Below are 17,781 nucleotides of genomic sequence, written 5' to 3'. Positions count from 1 at the left end.
CGCAGTCAATGAAGCCATGCTTTGTAGTGTTTGCCTATTTTCATTCTAAAAATATTCCCACTGCCACCAAGGCCATTTTTAAGCTATCAATATGATGTTGCTGAATTCAGAGACAGGGAAAGCAGTAGCACATCATTATAAAGCATTTGCACCACAAAGATCTGACAGACATAAAGAGTCTCAAGTGCATAGGTCACAGTAACATGCAGTAAATAATTAAGATATGAGGAATTTTGAGCATTACCTTTCATTTCATATAGTTGACTTATTTTCAAATTTATATAATTTAATTTTAGCAATAGCTGTATTTAAAACTGGCTCACAAAGTTTCTGAACATTTAACTATTGGCTCTTGTGCACTTGTATGAGCCAGTTCTGGGCCCACACTGGAAAGGCAGAAACAAGAGCATGGACATTCTGTACTTTCTGTTCAATTTTGTTGTGAACCTAAAACTGCTCTAAAAATAAAGTCTATTAAAATGTACACATTTTTAATAGATTCACATTCCTTTTTGTGAATTCTATATAGCCAATTAATTTGCACAATGTGCTATTTTGCCTAGTAAGTTTGTGTGTGTGTGTGTGTGTGTGTGTGTGTGTGTGTGTGTGTTTTGGCACGTATTTTACCCAACATGCTATTTTATCCTTCTGGTTCCTACTATTCTCTCCATCTCTCAATTCAGTGACATCACATTGGTAGCTTGACAATGGCCTTGGTGGCAGGGAGAGTTTTCATAGAATGAAAATAGGCAAATACTACAAATCATGGCTTGATTTACTGTGTATTGATCTCTGGACTCAAGAAAGTAATGGAAAAATATTAATAGTTCAGGTTTAGCCTTAAAATGTGTTGTATCTGTAACCATTACATTGTGACACAAAATATTACTAATGATGACAGCATGGCTATAATTGGAAAGTTGTGACTGGAATAGCTATTTAAGTTGCTAACCGTGTGAATGAATTGTCCTATTTCTCCCGCTTACTACAGTTATCACTGAGCTATTATTAGATTATCTCTCAGCCTCACCCATACCTAAGGGGTTATTGAAAATAAGTGACATCTGATATAAAAGTATTGGGAATCCCACGTTTACAGAAAGTTCCAAGTACAATATGAATTCATGTATTTTCAGAACCATTCATAAACTGCTGACTTGATGCCCAGCATTTCCACGTACTTAATGTGTATTTCCCACAAACAAGAGCATTCTTACATAATCTTACAAAAACATAAAAGTCAGGAAATTAATGTTGATACATCACTACCGTATAATCCTTAAACCCCATTTAAGTTTTCTGATGATTAAAATAGTGATTTTTAAACCAAAGCATCCAGTTCAGAATTACATATTGCGTTTAGTTGTCACATCCCTCTAGAGTCCTTTAATCTGGAAGAGTTCATGGGCTTTTTTGGCTTTCCTGACTTTGATATTTTTGAAGACTATAATCTATTTATTTTGGTGTATGTCCCTCAATGTGGGTTTGTCTCATGCTTGTTCATAATTAGATTTAGTTTACACGTCTTTGGCAGATATATCACAGAAGTGGTGCTGTGTTCTTTTCATTGCATTTTAATCAGGTGGTAAAGGTTTTCTATTTTTTTCATTAATGATGATGTTTATTTTGATCTCTTGACGAAGGCCAAGCCTTTTTGGCTTCTCCGCTGTAAAGTTATTCTTTTTTCTCTTTGTTATTAACAAGTATTGGGGCAGTTATTTTGAGGTTGTGTAAGTATCTCGTTCCCAATTAAACTTTTAATTAATATTTTTATTGGACTGCTGGTTCCTTATGTCATTCAATGCATCCTAATTCCTTACTATCTTTATTTCTTTTGACACTCAAATTGTCCGTGATTTGGCCAGTGGGATCTCCTTCAAGTTTGTTTCTGTATATATTTAACAAGTCTTCATTGTTCCTTGAGCATTTCTTTGATTTTTGACACAAGAAGTTTCAGGCTCATCTTGTACTTTACCTGTCACAGTTCTAGAATCAGCCAATTCTAAAGGCAGCCCTGGTTCCCTTTAGTAGCAAATGGTATTTAGCAATCAAGACCTGGCTACCAGGTGTGCTCACTGTCATTGGCCTATTACTTCCCCCAAGTGCTCTGAGTAGACAGAGATAAATCTCACACACACACACACACACACACACACACACACACACACACACACGGTTTTTGCTACCTTTAATTTGCTATATATTGGGTCAATCTTCTTCTGTGTAACTAATCTTTCTCCACACACTCCCTCACATGCACGGATGCCCTCTTCTCTCCACTCTGGCTCTGACATTGCTTTAGGCTGCTCCTCTTTGTGTAGACATTTCTCAAACTGCTTGGACTCTGATGCCTTTCTCTGGATTTCCACAGTACTCTCCCTGTTCTAGTGCAGATACCTACCTTGTGTTGCCCACCAAATGGCTTTAGAACTGAATTGTTCTGGAAGGAAAAGGAAAGATAAAGAAAAAGAAGACAGGCCAGGTGCCGTGGCTCACTCCTGTAAGTAATCCCAGCACTTTGGGAGGCCGAGGCAGGTAGATCACCTGACGTCAGGAGTTCGAGACCAGCCTGGCCAACATGATGAAACCCCCATCTCTACTAAAAGTACAAAAATCAGCTGGGCGTGGTGGCGGGCACCTGTAGTCCCAACTACTCGGGAGGCTGGGGCAGGAGAATCGCCTAGAACCTGGGAGGCGGAGGTCGCAGTGAGCAGAGATCTCTCCACTGCACTCCAGCCTGGGTGACAGAGCAAGACTCCATTTCAAAAAAAAAAAAAAAGAGAGAGAGAGAAAGAAGACAAACTAGTTTTACACAAGCACACTACACTTCTCGTGTTTATTCATGAAATAATAAGTACACATTCTTCAGAAGAGATTACTTTGAAGAAAAACCCTAACTTGGATATGTAACAATTATCATTATATTTGTAGAACATTTTATATATTTTAAATATACATATTACCTCATTTAATCTTAGTGACATTGTGCAATTGGTAAAGAAGACATAAAGAGGGCCATTGCATTATCAATTTTAAATTGATTTTTGTCACTTTATAATCTTATATACCAAGGATTAAAGTGGAGAGTTTTACCCCTTGGATCCTCAAGGACATTACAAACATTAATTATATCTCAGCAGATCCATAAGTAGGAGAGAAGTTAAACTTAAGAAGAAATAAAATAAGATATGCAAACCGCAGTACTTAAGAATTCAGTCACAGAAATTACAAAATGGCAAAGTAACAGTGAACACAGTATTTTCACTCATAGAACATGATTTGAGTTCCTATTATGTGCAAAGTACCTCACTATAAAAAAAGACAAAAGACAAAGATACTGTATTTGGGCAATCATCAGATTGGCAACCCATTGTACTCTCTCGGCAAAGAACAAGAAAGGGGGATTTGAAAAGCATTGTGTCTGCTTTAGCGTTTCCAAGCTTAGGAAAAGTTGCACTCTCCAAAGTCCATTTTGAAACATGAAAACACCACAGTTCATTTGTTTTGCTCCCAGCCAAACAGAATGACAGCACAACTAAAATAAGAAAACAGCTGCTCTGGCCCTAAACCAGCCAATTGCAGAAGCCCAGGGATGAGGAAGATATATTAGAGGTCAGCTGAAGGTTGTAAAGAGGATTAAATGAGATCCCGTATACAAAAGCCCCAAGGAAAACTCCTGGCTCACAGAAGGCCCTACTTAGATCAGTAGGAAAAACAAAACAGAAACAGAGACAAAGACTTGTCTGACTCTCTATTCCAGGACAGAAGTAAGGTCTCAGGAAGTTAGTTTATTTTTACACCGTGGCAGCCCACAGTCGAGACATGAAATCTTCAGCCTGGGCTTTCCTCACCATACCACATAGCTAAGGCAAAATGATAAATAAATTCGAATTCAAAATCATCTGCAATGTTTGCTGAATCAAATATGATATTCATATCAAAAACTTATCAATGTACTCAGAGAGTTTAGAGCCACTCTATAGAGTTCTTTAAGTAAGCAAGTGATTAAACAGTTACTTAAATCAGCTCAGGCCTAAGTTATTGCCAAAGTTTTAAAGGATTGTTAATAAAATATAATACCTAATTCTGAATTGATGGGAATTTTTCTCAGTGCTTTGAGTATATAGTAAATGTCAGGAAGGAGCTGTACATTTATTTTGTGTGTATCTGTGGCTGCCTTATGAAAATAATAAATGAATATCTCAAAATATTCATGAGTTTAACTGTATAGACATAAATTACAAGCCAAACTTTCATCTCCACTCACCCTATGAAAGTCACGTGCTTTGATATCTCTGTGCCTTCTCCTCAACTTTTTTTTCTCTGCCTGGTGAGTCCTCTTTCCTGTTATTTACATGATGAATTCCTGATCATTAATCAAGATCTAGCTAACCTGTCATCTCCTTTATAAAACGTCTTACCAAATCCTGCAGGAGAAGATAAATCCGCTTTTTTCAACTCTCACCAAACTCTATTCACATCTCTCTTCTAAAAATAATGAGTTCCCATCATGTGTCAGATACTGGGCTAAGAACTAAAAGAAGAGAATACTTATTATGTATTGACTATGTGTCAAGCTGTTAAATGAAGTACCTATTTATGAATTATTTTTGAGATGGGGTCCCACTCTGTCGCTCAGGCTAGAGTGCAGTGGCACATTCATAGTTCATTGCACCCTCGAACTCCTGGCCTCAAGTGATCCCCCCCCCACCTCAGCCTTCTGAGTAACTGGGATCATAGACAGGAGCCACTGCACTTGGCCTATGTCTAATTTAATCCTTACAGTTCTATGAGTATGGGGTTATTTTATCACCATTCACAGATGAGAAGACTGAGGTACAGACAGATTTGTGAATTTACAAAATTGGTAAGTGTCAGGGATTTACATATTGTCTTCATGGACTTAGTCTGCTGCATTCTTTATAGATCTGCCAGCCCTGGAAATACAGCTCAGCTTTCTTTCTGGAGGTCTTAGCCCCAGGAATCTTGACTGACAGCACCAATTGCAACAGCTGCTCCTAACTTACAGGACTGGCAGAAAGAGTACCAGTGTAAAGTCATTTCTGCCCAACAGGTGCCTTTAATGGGCAATTTTTGTTTGGGGAATCCCTATCCCTATTAATAGGAATCTGTATTCAGTTGCTCATAGAATCAGACACCTATCTGTCTGCCAATCTGAAACTATTTTGGTAAGTGGGAGGTACATATAAAGGTAAAACAGAATGGAAAGGTTGCTGAATACAGGAAAAAGTTGTATGTAGTAACATTAACACTAATATATTTAAAATAAGTTAACAGTAAACCAATTTATGCACACACAAAACACACACACATAAAACAGGCTTCTTTTGTATTAAGAAATGAAGCACTGTAAAATAGTTCTGAATTTGTGTTAGCTGTAGACTGCACTATTGAAAACTATTTTTCCTATATTTCTGTGTACATGTGTATGTATGTATTCCTTTCTTTCTTCCATTAACTGACAAGCCATGTTGAGGGGTTTTGGACCACCGCATTTCCCCTGTGTGAGGCACAAGTGCTGCTGTGTGTGTATATTTTTTGTATATTAGCCAATTTTTATCAATTCTTGTTTTTTATTAAATACATTGACTGTCCTTTCTAGGAAGGAAAGAAGGAAGGAAGGAAGGAAGGAAGGAAGGAAGGAAGGAAGGAAGGAAGGAAGGAAGGAAGGAAGGAAGGAAGGAAGGAAGGGAGGGAGGGAGGGAGGGAGGGAGGGAGGGAGGGAGGGAAGGAAAAAAGGAAGGGAGGGAGGGAGGGAGGAAGGGAGGAAGGAAGGGAGGGATGGAAAGAGGGAAGGAGGGAGGGAGGGAGGGAGGGAGGGAGGAAGGACAGACTGAGGCATTTTTAAATCTGGGATGCAGTCTGTGGCTCTTCCTACATCATCCTTCCTACCTGCTCTCTCTTCATGGGTATATTGACCTGCAAGACCTGCATCTCCCTGCCTGCACTTGCTTTCGACCCCTTGGTCCTTCACAGGGCTTTCCTTTAATTAGTCCTTTGCATATCTAACCTCACCTTGGCAACTGCTTCTCAGAAAACCTAAACAGAGACAATACATATGAGACATGATTGCTGCCTCAAATAACTGAGTTCTTCTAGAGAAATGAACACATAACATTTTTAAAAATACAATTTGTTGTAATAACTCATATAACTATAGTAGATAAAAGCTTCTCGAGAATGCAGATAAGGAAACAACTATTCCCGTCTGGAGTAGAGGAATGTGTGTTAGGGAAAGGGGCAAGGAAATAATGACTTTTAGGTTGGAGCCCAGAAGAATTGTTAGTATGACAGGTAAGAGTATTTCAGAAAGAGATGATAACATCAGGAAGGACACAGAGGTATGAAAGTGCTATGTATGCTTAGGAAATAAGGTATTTTTCCATTCCTGGAAAATTGTTTCACTGAGGCAAAACACTTTTAAAACACAGATCAGCAAGGCATTCTTCATTTAGAGCTTCCAATTTCAAGGAACTTTCCAGTCTCAGTCTTCCCAAGAGCAAGGGAAGCATAAACTATTGCCAGCTGCATGACCCATCCCTCCTTTTCCCACTTTCCTTCATCCCTCCCTTCTATCTGCATGTATTGTATGTAACATGTGCCAGGCAGCAGACAGATCCTCAGAAAAAGATATATAGATTTAGATAAAAGTGTGACACAAAATGTTCTGAGAAAAATAGAAATCTACAGGGAAATAAAAGGCTTTCCGTGCCCCTACTATTTCCTTTCCAGGAGACAGAGAGAGAGAGAGAGGGAGAGAGAGACAGAGAGAGACAGAGAGCGACCAGCCTAGGTTAAACTATATGAGAATGAGGCCTAGTTAGTACTGACATCCTCTGCAATGAAGTATAATACTAAAAAGTGGTATTATAATACTAAATTGTGGATATAATACTAAAAAGTCTAAGGGATAGGTTTTTCTATCTCTTAGAAATTATTTCTATCCCTCAGTATTATTTTTACCTTGATGGATACATTCCTGCATTCCCAGGGATGTAGCTCACTGATTGTAGGAGGTGTGCTAGGTGAATATATTTCAGAAATACAGAAACACAAATGAGAAAATAAAAACCACTTACAATGAAAGTGGCCCCATTGTCCTATAGAAATAATACTTATGGGTTTTTAAATAAACATAGAAATCGCCACTTCTGATCTTAAAACTTGAAATTTACATTTGTCTCATCTGAGTTCCTCCCTCAGGAAAGTGATCCTCAGGTAAGGCACAGAAGCTCACCAGATCACCACATCCAGACAATGAGATGCCAGACCCCTCTTCCTCCTGATTGCTTCTTTATCCTTTCCTAATTCCTCTTTTACGTTCCTTCCCCGCTTGTGTAAACTCCCCAATTTTAGTCAGATGGGGAGATGAGTATGAGGCTGATCTCTCATTCTCCTAGGCTGCAGCACCCGTACAGGGCTTCTTCCCTGGCAGTACTCATTTTCTCAGTAACTGGCTTTCTGCCTCACGAGCAAGGGGACCCAGATCAAAAACCTGGCATCTCAGTAACAATGCTATGGCCTAGGGCCATCTATGTGCATATGGATATGTTTGATATAAATGTTTCACAGCATGGAACATTTTATAAACTGTTTGTGTTACTTAATACTGTATAATGAAGTCTTCCTACAATTAAGAAAATTTCTCCTACTTCAATTTCTGAAATATTTTTCTTTTTATTCTCTGCTCTTTCTTTCTTTCCCTCACTTTTCTTCCTCTAATTTTCTCTTAAATCTTGAAGTTTCCTTGGACTGACATTTTTCTCTACTCATTCAACCTAGTCTTTTTTATTTTTATTTTATGTTTTTTTGAGACAGAGTCTCACTCTGTCACCCATGCTGGAGGGCAGTGGCACAACTGCAGCCTCTACCTCCTGGGCTCAAGGAATCCTCCCACTTACGCCTCCCTAGTAGCTGGTACTACAGGCATGTATCACCACACCTGGCTAATTTCTTTGCATTTTTTTGTAGAGACAGGGTTTCACCATGTTGCCCAGGCTAGTCTTGAATTCCTGGGCTCAAGCGATCTACCTACCTCAACCTCCCAAAGTGCTGGAATTATATGTGTGAACCACTGTCCTGGCCCTCAACCTGGTTTTCAGTGTGTCAGGGTCATCATTCCATGATGTCCACTGCTGCCCATGCACCAATATCTCTCCTTCAAGATTGCCCTCATCAGCTCCAGGCCTATGTTTTCTCAGTGCCCATTAAACATCTCAAGTTGTATATCTGACATGTAACTCAAACTCAATTCATCAGAAACCGAACTCAGTTCATGACATGACCCTCAAACCAGTTTCTGCTAAAGACTTGTTTTGATTTTTAGGAAGCATTGGTTAAATACTGAAGCCAAGAGGCTATTATTCTTGAATTTTCCCTCTTTCTTACTCCCAGTATCCAACAGTCACTAAGGATGACCTTTTCTACATGCAACCATCTCTCCCATGGTTTTGTAAAAACATCAAAGGGAAAGAGGGTGGAGGCCAAATTTATTTGTCTGACTTTTTTAACATGGATAAATATAAGAAATATTTATAGATAGCAAGAGAAGAAGCTAGTGATAACGATGAAATGTACAATAGAACAGAAGGTAAAAAGATAAGGCAAGTTTCCTAAGAATGTGCGTATTGAAATCTTAGAATAGTTGTAAGAACCTGAAGGAAAAAATGTAAGGATGGTCAAAATCTATATTTGAGGCCAGCTTGGGAGGACACTGAAGGAGTTCATAATTCATTTAATTCTCAATTAGGTCACCTGCTAAAAACGAAAGAAAGAAAGGGGTGAAAGTGGGGTCATTTGAAAATATTTGTTGTGGCCATTTGATCTTGAACATTAGTGGATGGAGCTTAGTAGAGGTAAGCAATTATCTGTTTGCATGTTCATATTCATCTTCTATATCCAGAACCATGCTTGGAATACAGCAGGCCCTCAGTAAATATTATATAGTTTAAGCTCCATGGTGGCAGAAACCAGGTCTTATTCATATAAATGTCCTCAGCAAGTAAAATTGTGCCTAGTCATTGTAGAAACTCAAGCCAAAAGAATGAATTGCTCTATAGAAAATTATATAAAAACATTATCAGCCACATTCTCCGAAACTGGAAGCTTCTCATATTATCCCCTTAAGTTGAAGTTTATTAGAAAGAAACAAACACAATTCATGTTAATATCAACAATTCCTTCATTCAAATAATTCTTAGAATAATTGGTATCATTAAAAAGTAATTTCCTTATGCTTATTGGCAGTATTGCACAGTGGAAATAAATGCTAGAATTATAGCACAAAGCCATGAATATGCTTCAATTTTCAAGAATTATACGAAAATATTCATTATACTTTAGTTATCCGAGACAAGAAACTGAGCCACTTTTCCTTTAAAATACTTAAAATATTTCTTGTAGATGTAAAAACAACTAAGAAAAGCTCCTAATAAATTCTCAGAAAATATATTTTATGTAAGTTTAAAGTTCCCCACATAAACAATTAGTTCTACCTTGACTCTGTCTGTGCGGTTGTTGAAAAGTCCGATCCGTCTAATGGTGCTGAGGATGGGGTCGGTGGAGTCATCAATCATGTTGTGCGTGGTCACTGGGGGCAATGACTGTCGCTGAAGTATGAGAGGGAAGGAAATGTCAATTGCAGAAAGAATTAATAAGGGTGACTAATTTCAACAATAAGTCACTGACATTTCATCCAACCTTCACACCTTCAGTCTTTTGAGACGGCACTAATGATGATGACTAAGTCTTGTGTGTCTTTCAAAGGAAGATATGGGTTGAAAAATCTCCTTTGCATACTATGAACACATGAAGCTTTTGCTTTCCCCCTGCAACTACTATATGAGAGACCTGGACTTCCTGACTGCTTCCAGGACTTATTTGGAATATAAAGGTGTCCTGAAGTCTTGACTTAAGATGAACTTTACTGATTTCTTTCAGCAAGGCTGTCCTCCAGTACCTGATTCTTCCCTATTATAACAAGCATTTTGATGCAAGTCTAACACATTTGTTTTATCTCTTTTGTAATAATTCCACTCGACTAAGAAATACTCTTTTCTCTAATGTGACTCAAATTCTATGTTTTGGAAATATTTAGGACTTTTTTGTAATTACTAAACTATACATGATTTTTATAATGAATATATTGATTCAAAAATAATTTTGTAAGTGAGTGGAAAGACAAATTTCATGAGTTTTTTTAAGGAGTCCTTAAAACCACTAATGAAAAAATGTCCAAAGTAATCATTTAAGTGACTATGTAAGAATGTCTTTTTTAGCCTCAGGTCCAAAAATGTTCCAAATTAGCACATTCCAATAAATTAAAATACTGATTAGATAGAATTTTATAACTATGGGACACGGTAGGTGCTTTTTTCCTTATTACCTGAGTTGAAAAGATGGCTCTTTTCATAATTGTTAGATCATCTCGATCTAAAATATTGTTCATGTCAGGAATTTCTCCTCTGCAGGGAAAAAATGTTAATAACAAGAATAAAAACAGCTGGCACTAATTCAGTGATTCCTAAGCATCAGATTATATATTATACATTTCATGTATTTTAATAAATAATGTTGATTATTCTATTAAGTAAATGTGTTCATATAGACTTAATATTTAAGTACATATTTAATACACATTGTCAATATATATTTTGAATTAAAATCTCATGAAGTCTCCCTCAGCTTCAGACTGACATATCAACCCTTAATGAGTTCATCATTGAATTAGAACTTGCCTAAATATAACTGTGTTCTTTTTTTTTTTTTTTTTCATAAAACACACCTTTTTTTATTAATGACAGTCATGCTATATCCTCTGCAGGTCTGCATAATGTAAAATAGATTTTCTCATTAAATAACTGCACATGATTGAACGATTTTTAATGTCTTTAAAATGTACGCTTTGTAATACATCATGTGATATCTTCCACTGCCATACAGGATACAGGCAGGGGAGGAGAGACTCGTAGTGTGTATAGGGTCTAGCTCCAGCAAAGAAAAGGAAATATAATGTGTGTTTTTAGTTCCAGCATTAAGTAGGGAAACTGAGGAGAGTTACTTAGAGCTAAGGAATATAGAACTGATGAGAATTAAATAGAGATTAGATGAACTATGTAAGCGGACACAGATTCTTATTTGTACAGCTGTTTACAAGTTTTGTCAAATGAAGGATAAAACACTGTTCACATGACATAACACACTTTCAAAGATTAATTCCTTTATATTTGGAACAAAATTAACACGTTATGATATCTAAATTGTTAAGTTTGAATCGTGAAGCCTTGAGTGATTGAAGTACAAAGCATTTCAAGCACCTACCTTAATAATGCATCATAGAGTTTTTTTCCAAACTTTTCCTTCACAGAATGTGCAATGTCCCTGTTTGAAACAGAAAGATTTATCATTTAAACAGTATGACAATGTTTAATCTTTATTTGTTATGATAATACTATTGTTTTGTTGACATTCTTTGATATTACATTCTTTGAAATTACAGGTATCTTTTTTATAGTCTCTTCTGTTATTTTGCTACTTGCCAATTCAGCTTAACTTGACATCTCCGGAGCTGAGGCAACAGAACACCATGGCCAGCACAAAGTGCTTAAATTTTTTTTTGCTTCATGATGATAGGAACAGGGTAGAGAGCAGAGAGGAGGAGTAGATAGATGCATAGATGTAACAAGACGGGAATCATTGATCATTGTTGAATCTGAACTATGAGTATAGAGGGGGTCATATTACTAAGCTTTTTGCTTGACATGTTTTTAGAATTTCACACACAAAAAAGCTACAAAATGTTTGACTCATCTTTAAAGATTTCTACAGGGCCTTGTTCCTTCAATAGTAGCTCATTCCAAAATTTGTATAACACCTATAATGTTATAAGCATTATAATAATCTAAAATAGTAGCACGATGAAAAGAGAGTCAAGTATTATCTGTCTGTAATAATCTAAAGGAAAAAACAAAGTTCAAGGCGATACATGAGATATCATTCACTTAAAAGAAATCTTTTTACATTTATTGCTTGAGAACATTCACAGGACGTGAGATTACCACAGTTGTTTTCGCACTGCTTGTCCTTTCAGGGTTTCCACGTTGAAATTATTTGTCTTGGCAGGCATAATGAAAAACACCACCACTGTGACGTCACTTTTATGCATCTGATGAGGAATTAGTAAACACAACAGAGTCAACTATCAAAGATTTTTTAAAAGTATGATAGATTGAACTTACACATAGAAAAGTAGTGTTTTAAATACCAGTAGATAAAAGGAATAGCTATTATGATTCACAGACAAATTATATTCACCTTCCTGAGACTTTTTCAGAAATTTTAATTAAAATTAACATTTAATTAAACATTTAATTAAATTTTCAATTTTCAGTCAGTATTTGTCAATGAACAAATTGACTTTCAATCAGTATTTGTCAATTAACAGTTTGAAAATTCAAACAGATTATTTTCACGCCTTTGACAATCTAGAATAGATAACAATTGCTATTGATAACACTGCGCTTTTCTGTGGTTAAAAAAATAGCATGAATGAGAGCTAATATTACCAGACCAAAATTAATTCTTTAAAATTTCAGATTGGAAATTTAATGAAGATTTAAGCTTTGGTAAAAGCTAAAATAATATTTAATTTTTTTTGCTTATTCACATTGATTGATGACAAATAGATTATTCACATTTTTCTGCTAAATGTCTTGATTCTCATGATGTTGTATTTTGGTTTTTAGCCCTAAAGTAAAGAAACAAGCACATGCTGAGCACTGTGCTGGGGTGCTTTAAATATACTACCAATAATCATGTATAATAGGCATTTCTCTCCTCATTTGATTAATGTCAAAAGAAAGGAATGAGAGGTTAAATATTTTGTCTGAGTTCCTACAACAGGTTAGTGCCAAAGCTGACATGTAAACTACTGGCTTAGCATCTCTCGAAAGGAAATGACTTATTAAGAAGCTATAAGAATGAAAGCATAAACTCACTTAAAATCATGCACCTCTAAGAAGTTTTATGTGTTCTGGAAATGACTGACTAGCTCCAAAGTGTGGGGCACTTTACCATCTGGTACGTAGCTTCGGCTCTCCGGGGCCTGACATTTTATTAGGGAAAGCTACTAAAGGCATACAATAGGAAACTCACCCTAGGACCAGCCAATGTGCTATCAAAGAATAAATGTACTATGTGGAAAGAGAATTCCTTCTTTTAACTTCTCCAAGTATTGCACTTATGTTTTATGTCTAGTATAATGGTAATCAGTCTTTTCTTCAAATCTATAAATAAAGTGAATATTTAATAATTATATAAATACATTTATTAATAATGTCCCTAAAGACTCTGCATATTTGATGTAGTTGTGAGTCCATTATAAAGCTTGTTGAATGAATATATACTAGGAAAATATGAAGTAAGATTATTTAAGAATAATCTTTTTAGCCTTCAGTTCTATTTTGCAGAGTTGGACTTTATTAATGAATTGCTTGCTTATTAATGTGACTTTAGTAAATTTTTTTAGCATATTTGGTATAATGTCTGCTCTAAAGCAAAAAATGTATGTCCGAGAAATAAAAATTTAACTCGAGTGTAGTAGAAAACTCAGGAAAGTTTAGATTTTCTCATTATCTCATTAAAATTGAAATTCTACACTCCTCTCCTGTGAATATTTTCCTATTACTTATTCTGTATTTTTATGTGATTGGGATTGGAATTGGAATATAAACCAATAGCTCCCATCAATACCTATGACATGGTACCATTTTTTTAATAGTTGCTTCTATTTATGCATATTGTATTGCCCAGTTAGTCGAGAACCCACTTTGTATCCCACCTTCCTGAGTGAAAAAATGATTTCACATTGTTGGGAGTAAGAACCTTCTTTTTCCTCCTTCATGCTTTCATGTGATGTGACATCCACTAGTTCAACAGTTTAAGACTCTCAGTTGCAGGAAGGAGGTGTGGCTGGGGAAGTGAGTGAACCAAGTGTGTGTGTGTCTGCCCTGTTCTATAGAGAGTTAGAGGTGTCTGGTTCGACTGCCAGCTATGTGGCACATGCTTCAGTTGGGGGAGGAGAGTGATGGTCAGAGCTTCCTATGATTAAATGGCTAAGAGTAATAACAAGGTTCAGTATTAGGATGCCTACTGCCATGTGCATAAGCCACATCTTCCATTATAGTCTTCAATGATTTTTTTGAAAATTAATAATTTGCTCTCCATCACTTGATTTCTCTATACTAATTTTTCAATTGATTACAAACTCATGTGAGGTAAAAGGGATGTTATAATGACTTCTTAAAATATAGCATATATAATGGGATAAGCTTAAGCTTCTCCTAAAAAAAAAAAGACAACATTATAGACAAATAGACAAGTCAACACTGTGGCAACTCCAATATGTAAACTGAAAGGCTGAAGCCATTTTTGGAATACTATTATCATTTATTCTCTTGAAAACTATTCTTCACTTCCCACAGAAGAAAGTTCTCCCTACAAGGGTGTTATATCATGTCCTAAAGCTTTCTTACCCTCAGCAGGAAATTTAGCCTGGATAAGGATTCTAGGAAGATGTCAGCTCCTTTGTTTGAAAACTCATATCTCCCAGCAATGAAAAGGAACAAAGTCTTTTCAAGATCAAAGTCCAGATGACTAAAACAAAACAAAACAGTTTCAAATGAAATACAGCAATAGTAACAAAATGTACACAAGAATTCTGTTAATGTGCAAAGGGGGCTGGGAGAGATAAACATTTACTATTACAATTCTGTTTTCTCTCTACCAAAGATCCCTCATATCTGATCCTTCTTTTCTTTAATAAAGAAAATCATACCCATAGAAATGACCTCGAACAAAATCTTGGATTCTGGCCTTGTACATGGCATGTAGATTTTGAAACTCATGCACTGCTGAAAATTTCTTAACATTCAAGCCATTTGGAGTAACTACATCTAGAAAAGTAAAACAAAATTATTATTAAAATTCTCTTTTCAAAGAGGGTACATTGTAGAAATAAGTATCTTTAAAACTATAAAGCTAGATGTTTATTAACATTCTACTTTCTGACTACCATAAAAAGTAAAATTTATAAAACTTCCAGTTCATAAAAAGTTCATAAAAATTCACAACAAATTTTGTCTATTGATTGAAATAGGAAATCAGAAATGCCTGACCAAAATAACAATGAGGGACTGGTACAATGAAACAGGTTAATCAATAGCAATAATAATTGTTATTATAGTATTCATTTATTGATTATTTAATGTGCACCAGGTTTTGCTTTAAAGGCTTACAGTGTAACTCAATCTCTTCAACAAACCAAAGGAGTGAGTGCTCTTATCTGCATTTTCAGAGGTGGAAACTCAGGCACAGAGTTGTTCAAAGACCCTGTCCAAGAGCACACGGCTGGTAAGTCGAAGCAGAATCCATGCAGTCTGCCTCCACATAGTGTTTCCTTAACCCTGCACTAAACTGCCTCCTGCCATCTTGTTTTCCACAGGTGTATGGGACACCTTTTGTACATTTGGAAAATTGGAAAAGGCAGCCTCTTACTTCTAATTTCCATTCTTATTTCTATTTCTTATTTCTAACACAACTGATGCATTCTTCCCAGGAGATTCTGTTGCTCAGGCAGGAAGACATTCTTGGTTTTCCAAATAGTGGTCTGTGACAAGAAACAGAGGGACCACTCATAGCATATGATGGAAACTACCTACTGAGTTGAATACATGGGTTATCACATTTAGTAGCATAAAAGCAAAAGCAAGAAAAAAGAAGCTATGTTAAAAAAAAATTTAGCACAGGGCTCTGAAGATTTTTGTAATTTTAAGAATCTTTTCCAGCCTGGCCAACATGGTGAAACCTCATCTCTACTAAAAATACAAAAATTAGCCAGGCGTGGTGGCAGGCACTTGTAGTCCCAGCTACTGCAGAGGCTGAGGCAGATGAATCGCTTCAACCCAGGAGGCAAAGGTTACAGTGAGCTGAGATCGTGCCACTGCACTTCAGCCTGGGTGAAAGAGCAAGATTCCATCCCAAAAGAAAAAAAAAAAATCTTTTACAGTTAACTGCCTATTTTCTTGATATGGTTCCACAAAATCAATCCAGGCTTTTTGGTCATTTTTTGTGGAAAATAAAAACGTACTGATTTTTATGAGTTTTTATTAAGTAATCTGACATTTGTTATACTCTTTTACATACATGGCCACCGTAGAATCAATTTTAAGTAGCAAACGTTTCCAGTAAAAGCTTTCATGTAATTCCTAAATGAACTATATAATGTGATTCATATAGTATGACAATTACATCTTAAAATGTATTTATCTTTCTATAGCAATTACGTAGGGCTCATTTTGTGCCAGGCCCTATTACATTTGACATATAATAATTTTTTAAATTCCCTATGAGGTAAGTTGTTTTCACTGTCCCCATTTTACAAATGAAGAAACCGGCCTACAGAATATTAAGTCATTTGGTCAATGTCAAGTGAGTGCAAAGTAACAGAGGCTGGATTTAGAACCAAAGCAGCCTGGCTCAGGAGTCTCTGCCCTTTTGACGCAGTGGTGTCATACAACTGTACCATACAAAAAGCTATAGAAGGCAAGAATGTATGTGGATACCAGCTTATTATGGATTGTAATCCTCAGCAATTTTCTAAATTGTTTCGAAGACAATTATAAAAAAAGATCTGTGTCCTGAAATTGTCTGTTTATTAGCCTAAGGAGTTAGGCCAATGAGGTCTTCTAATATCCATATTAATAACAGAATAATCTCATATGCACAGGCCTATGTGCAGTCATATGCTGGTAAAATTTAACAAAAAGTACTCCAGGAAAAAGAGAGAAAAAGAGAAAGAGAGAGACAATTTTAGTATTTCCCTTTCTCCAAGATGTAAATATTCCCATCATGACTGATTTCAAGCTACCAATGTAAGTTCAGAGTTGGGAAGAAAAGTGCAGTAACACCATTATAGTATGTCCATCCATGAAATATATATATGGATGTTAATGCACCATTATATAGGTTATAGGTTTTAGGTTATTTTTATATAATGGTGCAGTAACATATAATGGTATTACTGTGCCATTATATAAAAATAACCTAAAATCATAGTAAAATAACTAAGAAATGATGTTAAATTAGTTAAATTAGTTTGATTAGTTAAAATTAATTAGTTCATATAATAGAATATGAATAGGTTTTCTCTGGAAAAGAGATCTTTCCCTGGAAGCAACATTGGTCACTAATTTCTTGCTATTGTTCCCAAGTATAAGACAATGTCAATGTTACCCACATTTCTGATGTTAGGCAACACCAACACAAAGGAAAAACATTGACTAAAGGATGGTATTAGCTAGAGTTCATATTAAGGTATTAGCATGGGCTCAAAAATCAATAATTGCTACACTATTAATGATTATATTAAAGGGAAAATGACAAATTTTTTAAAGCAACACAGGATATTTAAGGCAAATGTTGTATTCAGTTTTGTATCTGTAATTAGTAGATTTATAATACTGCCTTCCCTCCAATATTTTAAAGAAAATACCACCTTTTCAACATCCTAAATTATTTTGAGTCAAATTTATGGCAAAAGCATAATGATACAGTAGTAAATATAAGCTTTTGCCAAAGATTATATAGTGATATTTTGAAAAATATCTGGTCCCATGCATGTTTTTGATCTAGTCAATTTGTCTCTTGCTCTGTAGTTGTGCCCTCAGCATTAAAAGTAATGGCTCTAGTTAAACTTTTATTTGG

General features: G+C 35.8%; 1 protein-coding gene across 1 annotated transcript in view; it reads right to left on the bottom strand.

The window, feature by feature from the left end:
- The window catches only part of LOC105492101 (glycogen synthase 2), a 62,995-nt gene that overhangs the window by 12,389 nt on the left and 32,825 nt on the right, over nt 1–17,781 (bottom strand). Inside the window, exons 6-11 of the mRNA XM_071072079.1 lie at nt 14,855–14,972; nt 14,553–14,673; nt 12,078–12,184; nt 11,341–11,400; nt 10,406–10,484; nt 9,516–9,629 (exon numbers count right to left, since the gene is read on the bottom strand). Of these exons, the coding sequence (XP_070928180.1) occupies nt 9,516–9,629; nt 10,406–10,484; nt 11,341–11,400; nt 12,078–12,184; nt 14,553–14,673; nt 14,855–14,972 (599 nt within the window). The remainder of the gene's footprint in view (nt 1–9,515; nt 9,630–10,405; nt 10,485–11,340; nt 11,401–12,077; nt 12,185–14,552; nt 14,674–14,854; nt 14,973–17,781) is intronic.

The sequence above is a fragment of the Macaca nemestrina genome, chromosome 10, assembly GCF_043159975.1.
Source record: "Macaca nemestrina isolate mMacNem1 chromosome 10, mMacNem.hap1, whole genome shotgun sequence".
Taxonomy (NCBI): domain Eukaryota; kingdom Metazoa; phylum Chordata; class Mammalia; order Primates; family Cercopithecidae; genus Macaca; species Macaca nemestrina.
This window is presented reverse-complemented; position numbering and strand designations above follow the sequence as displayed.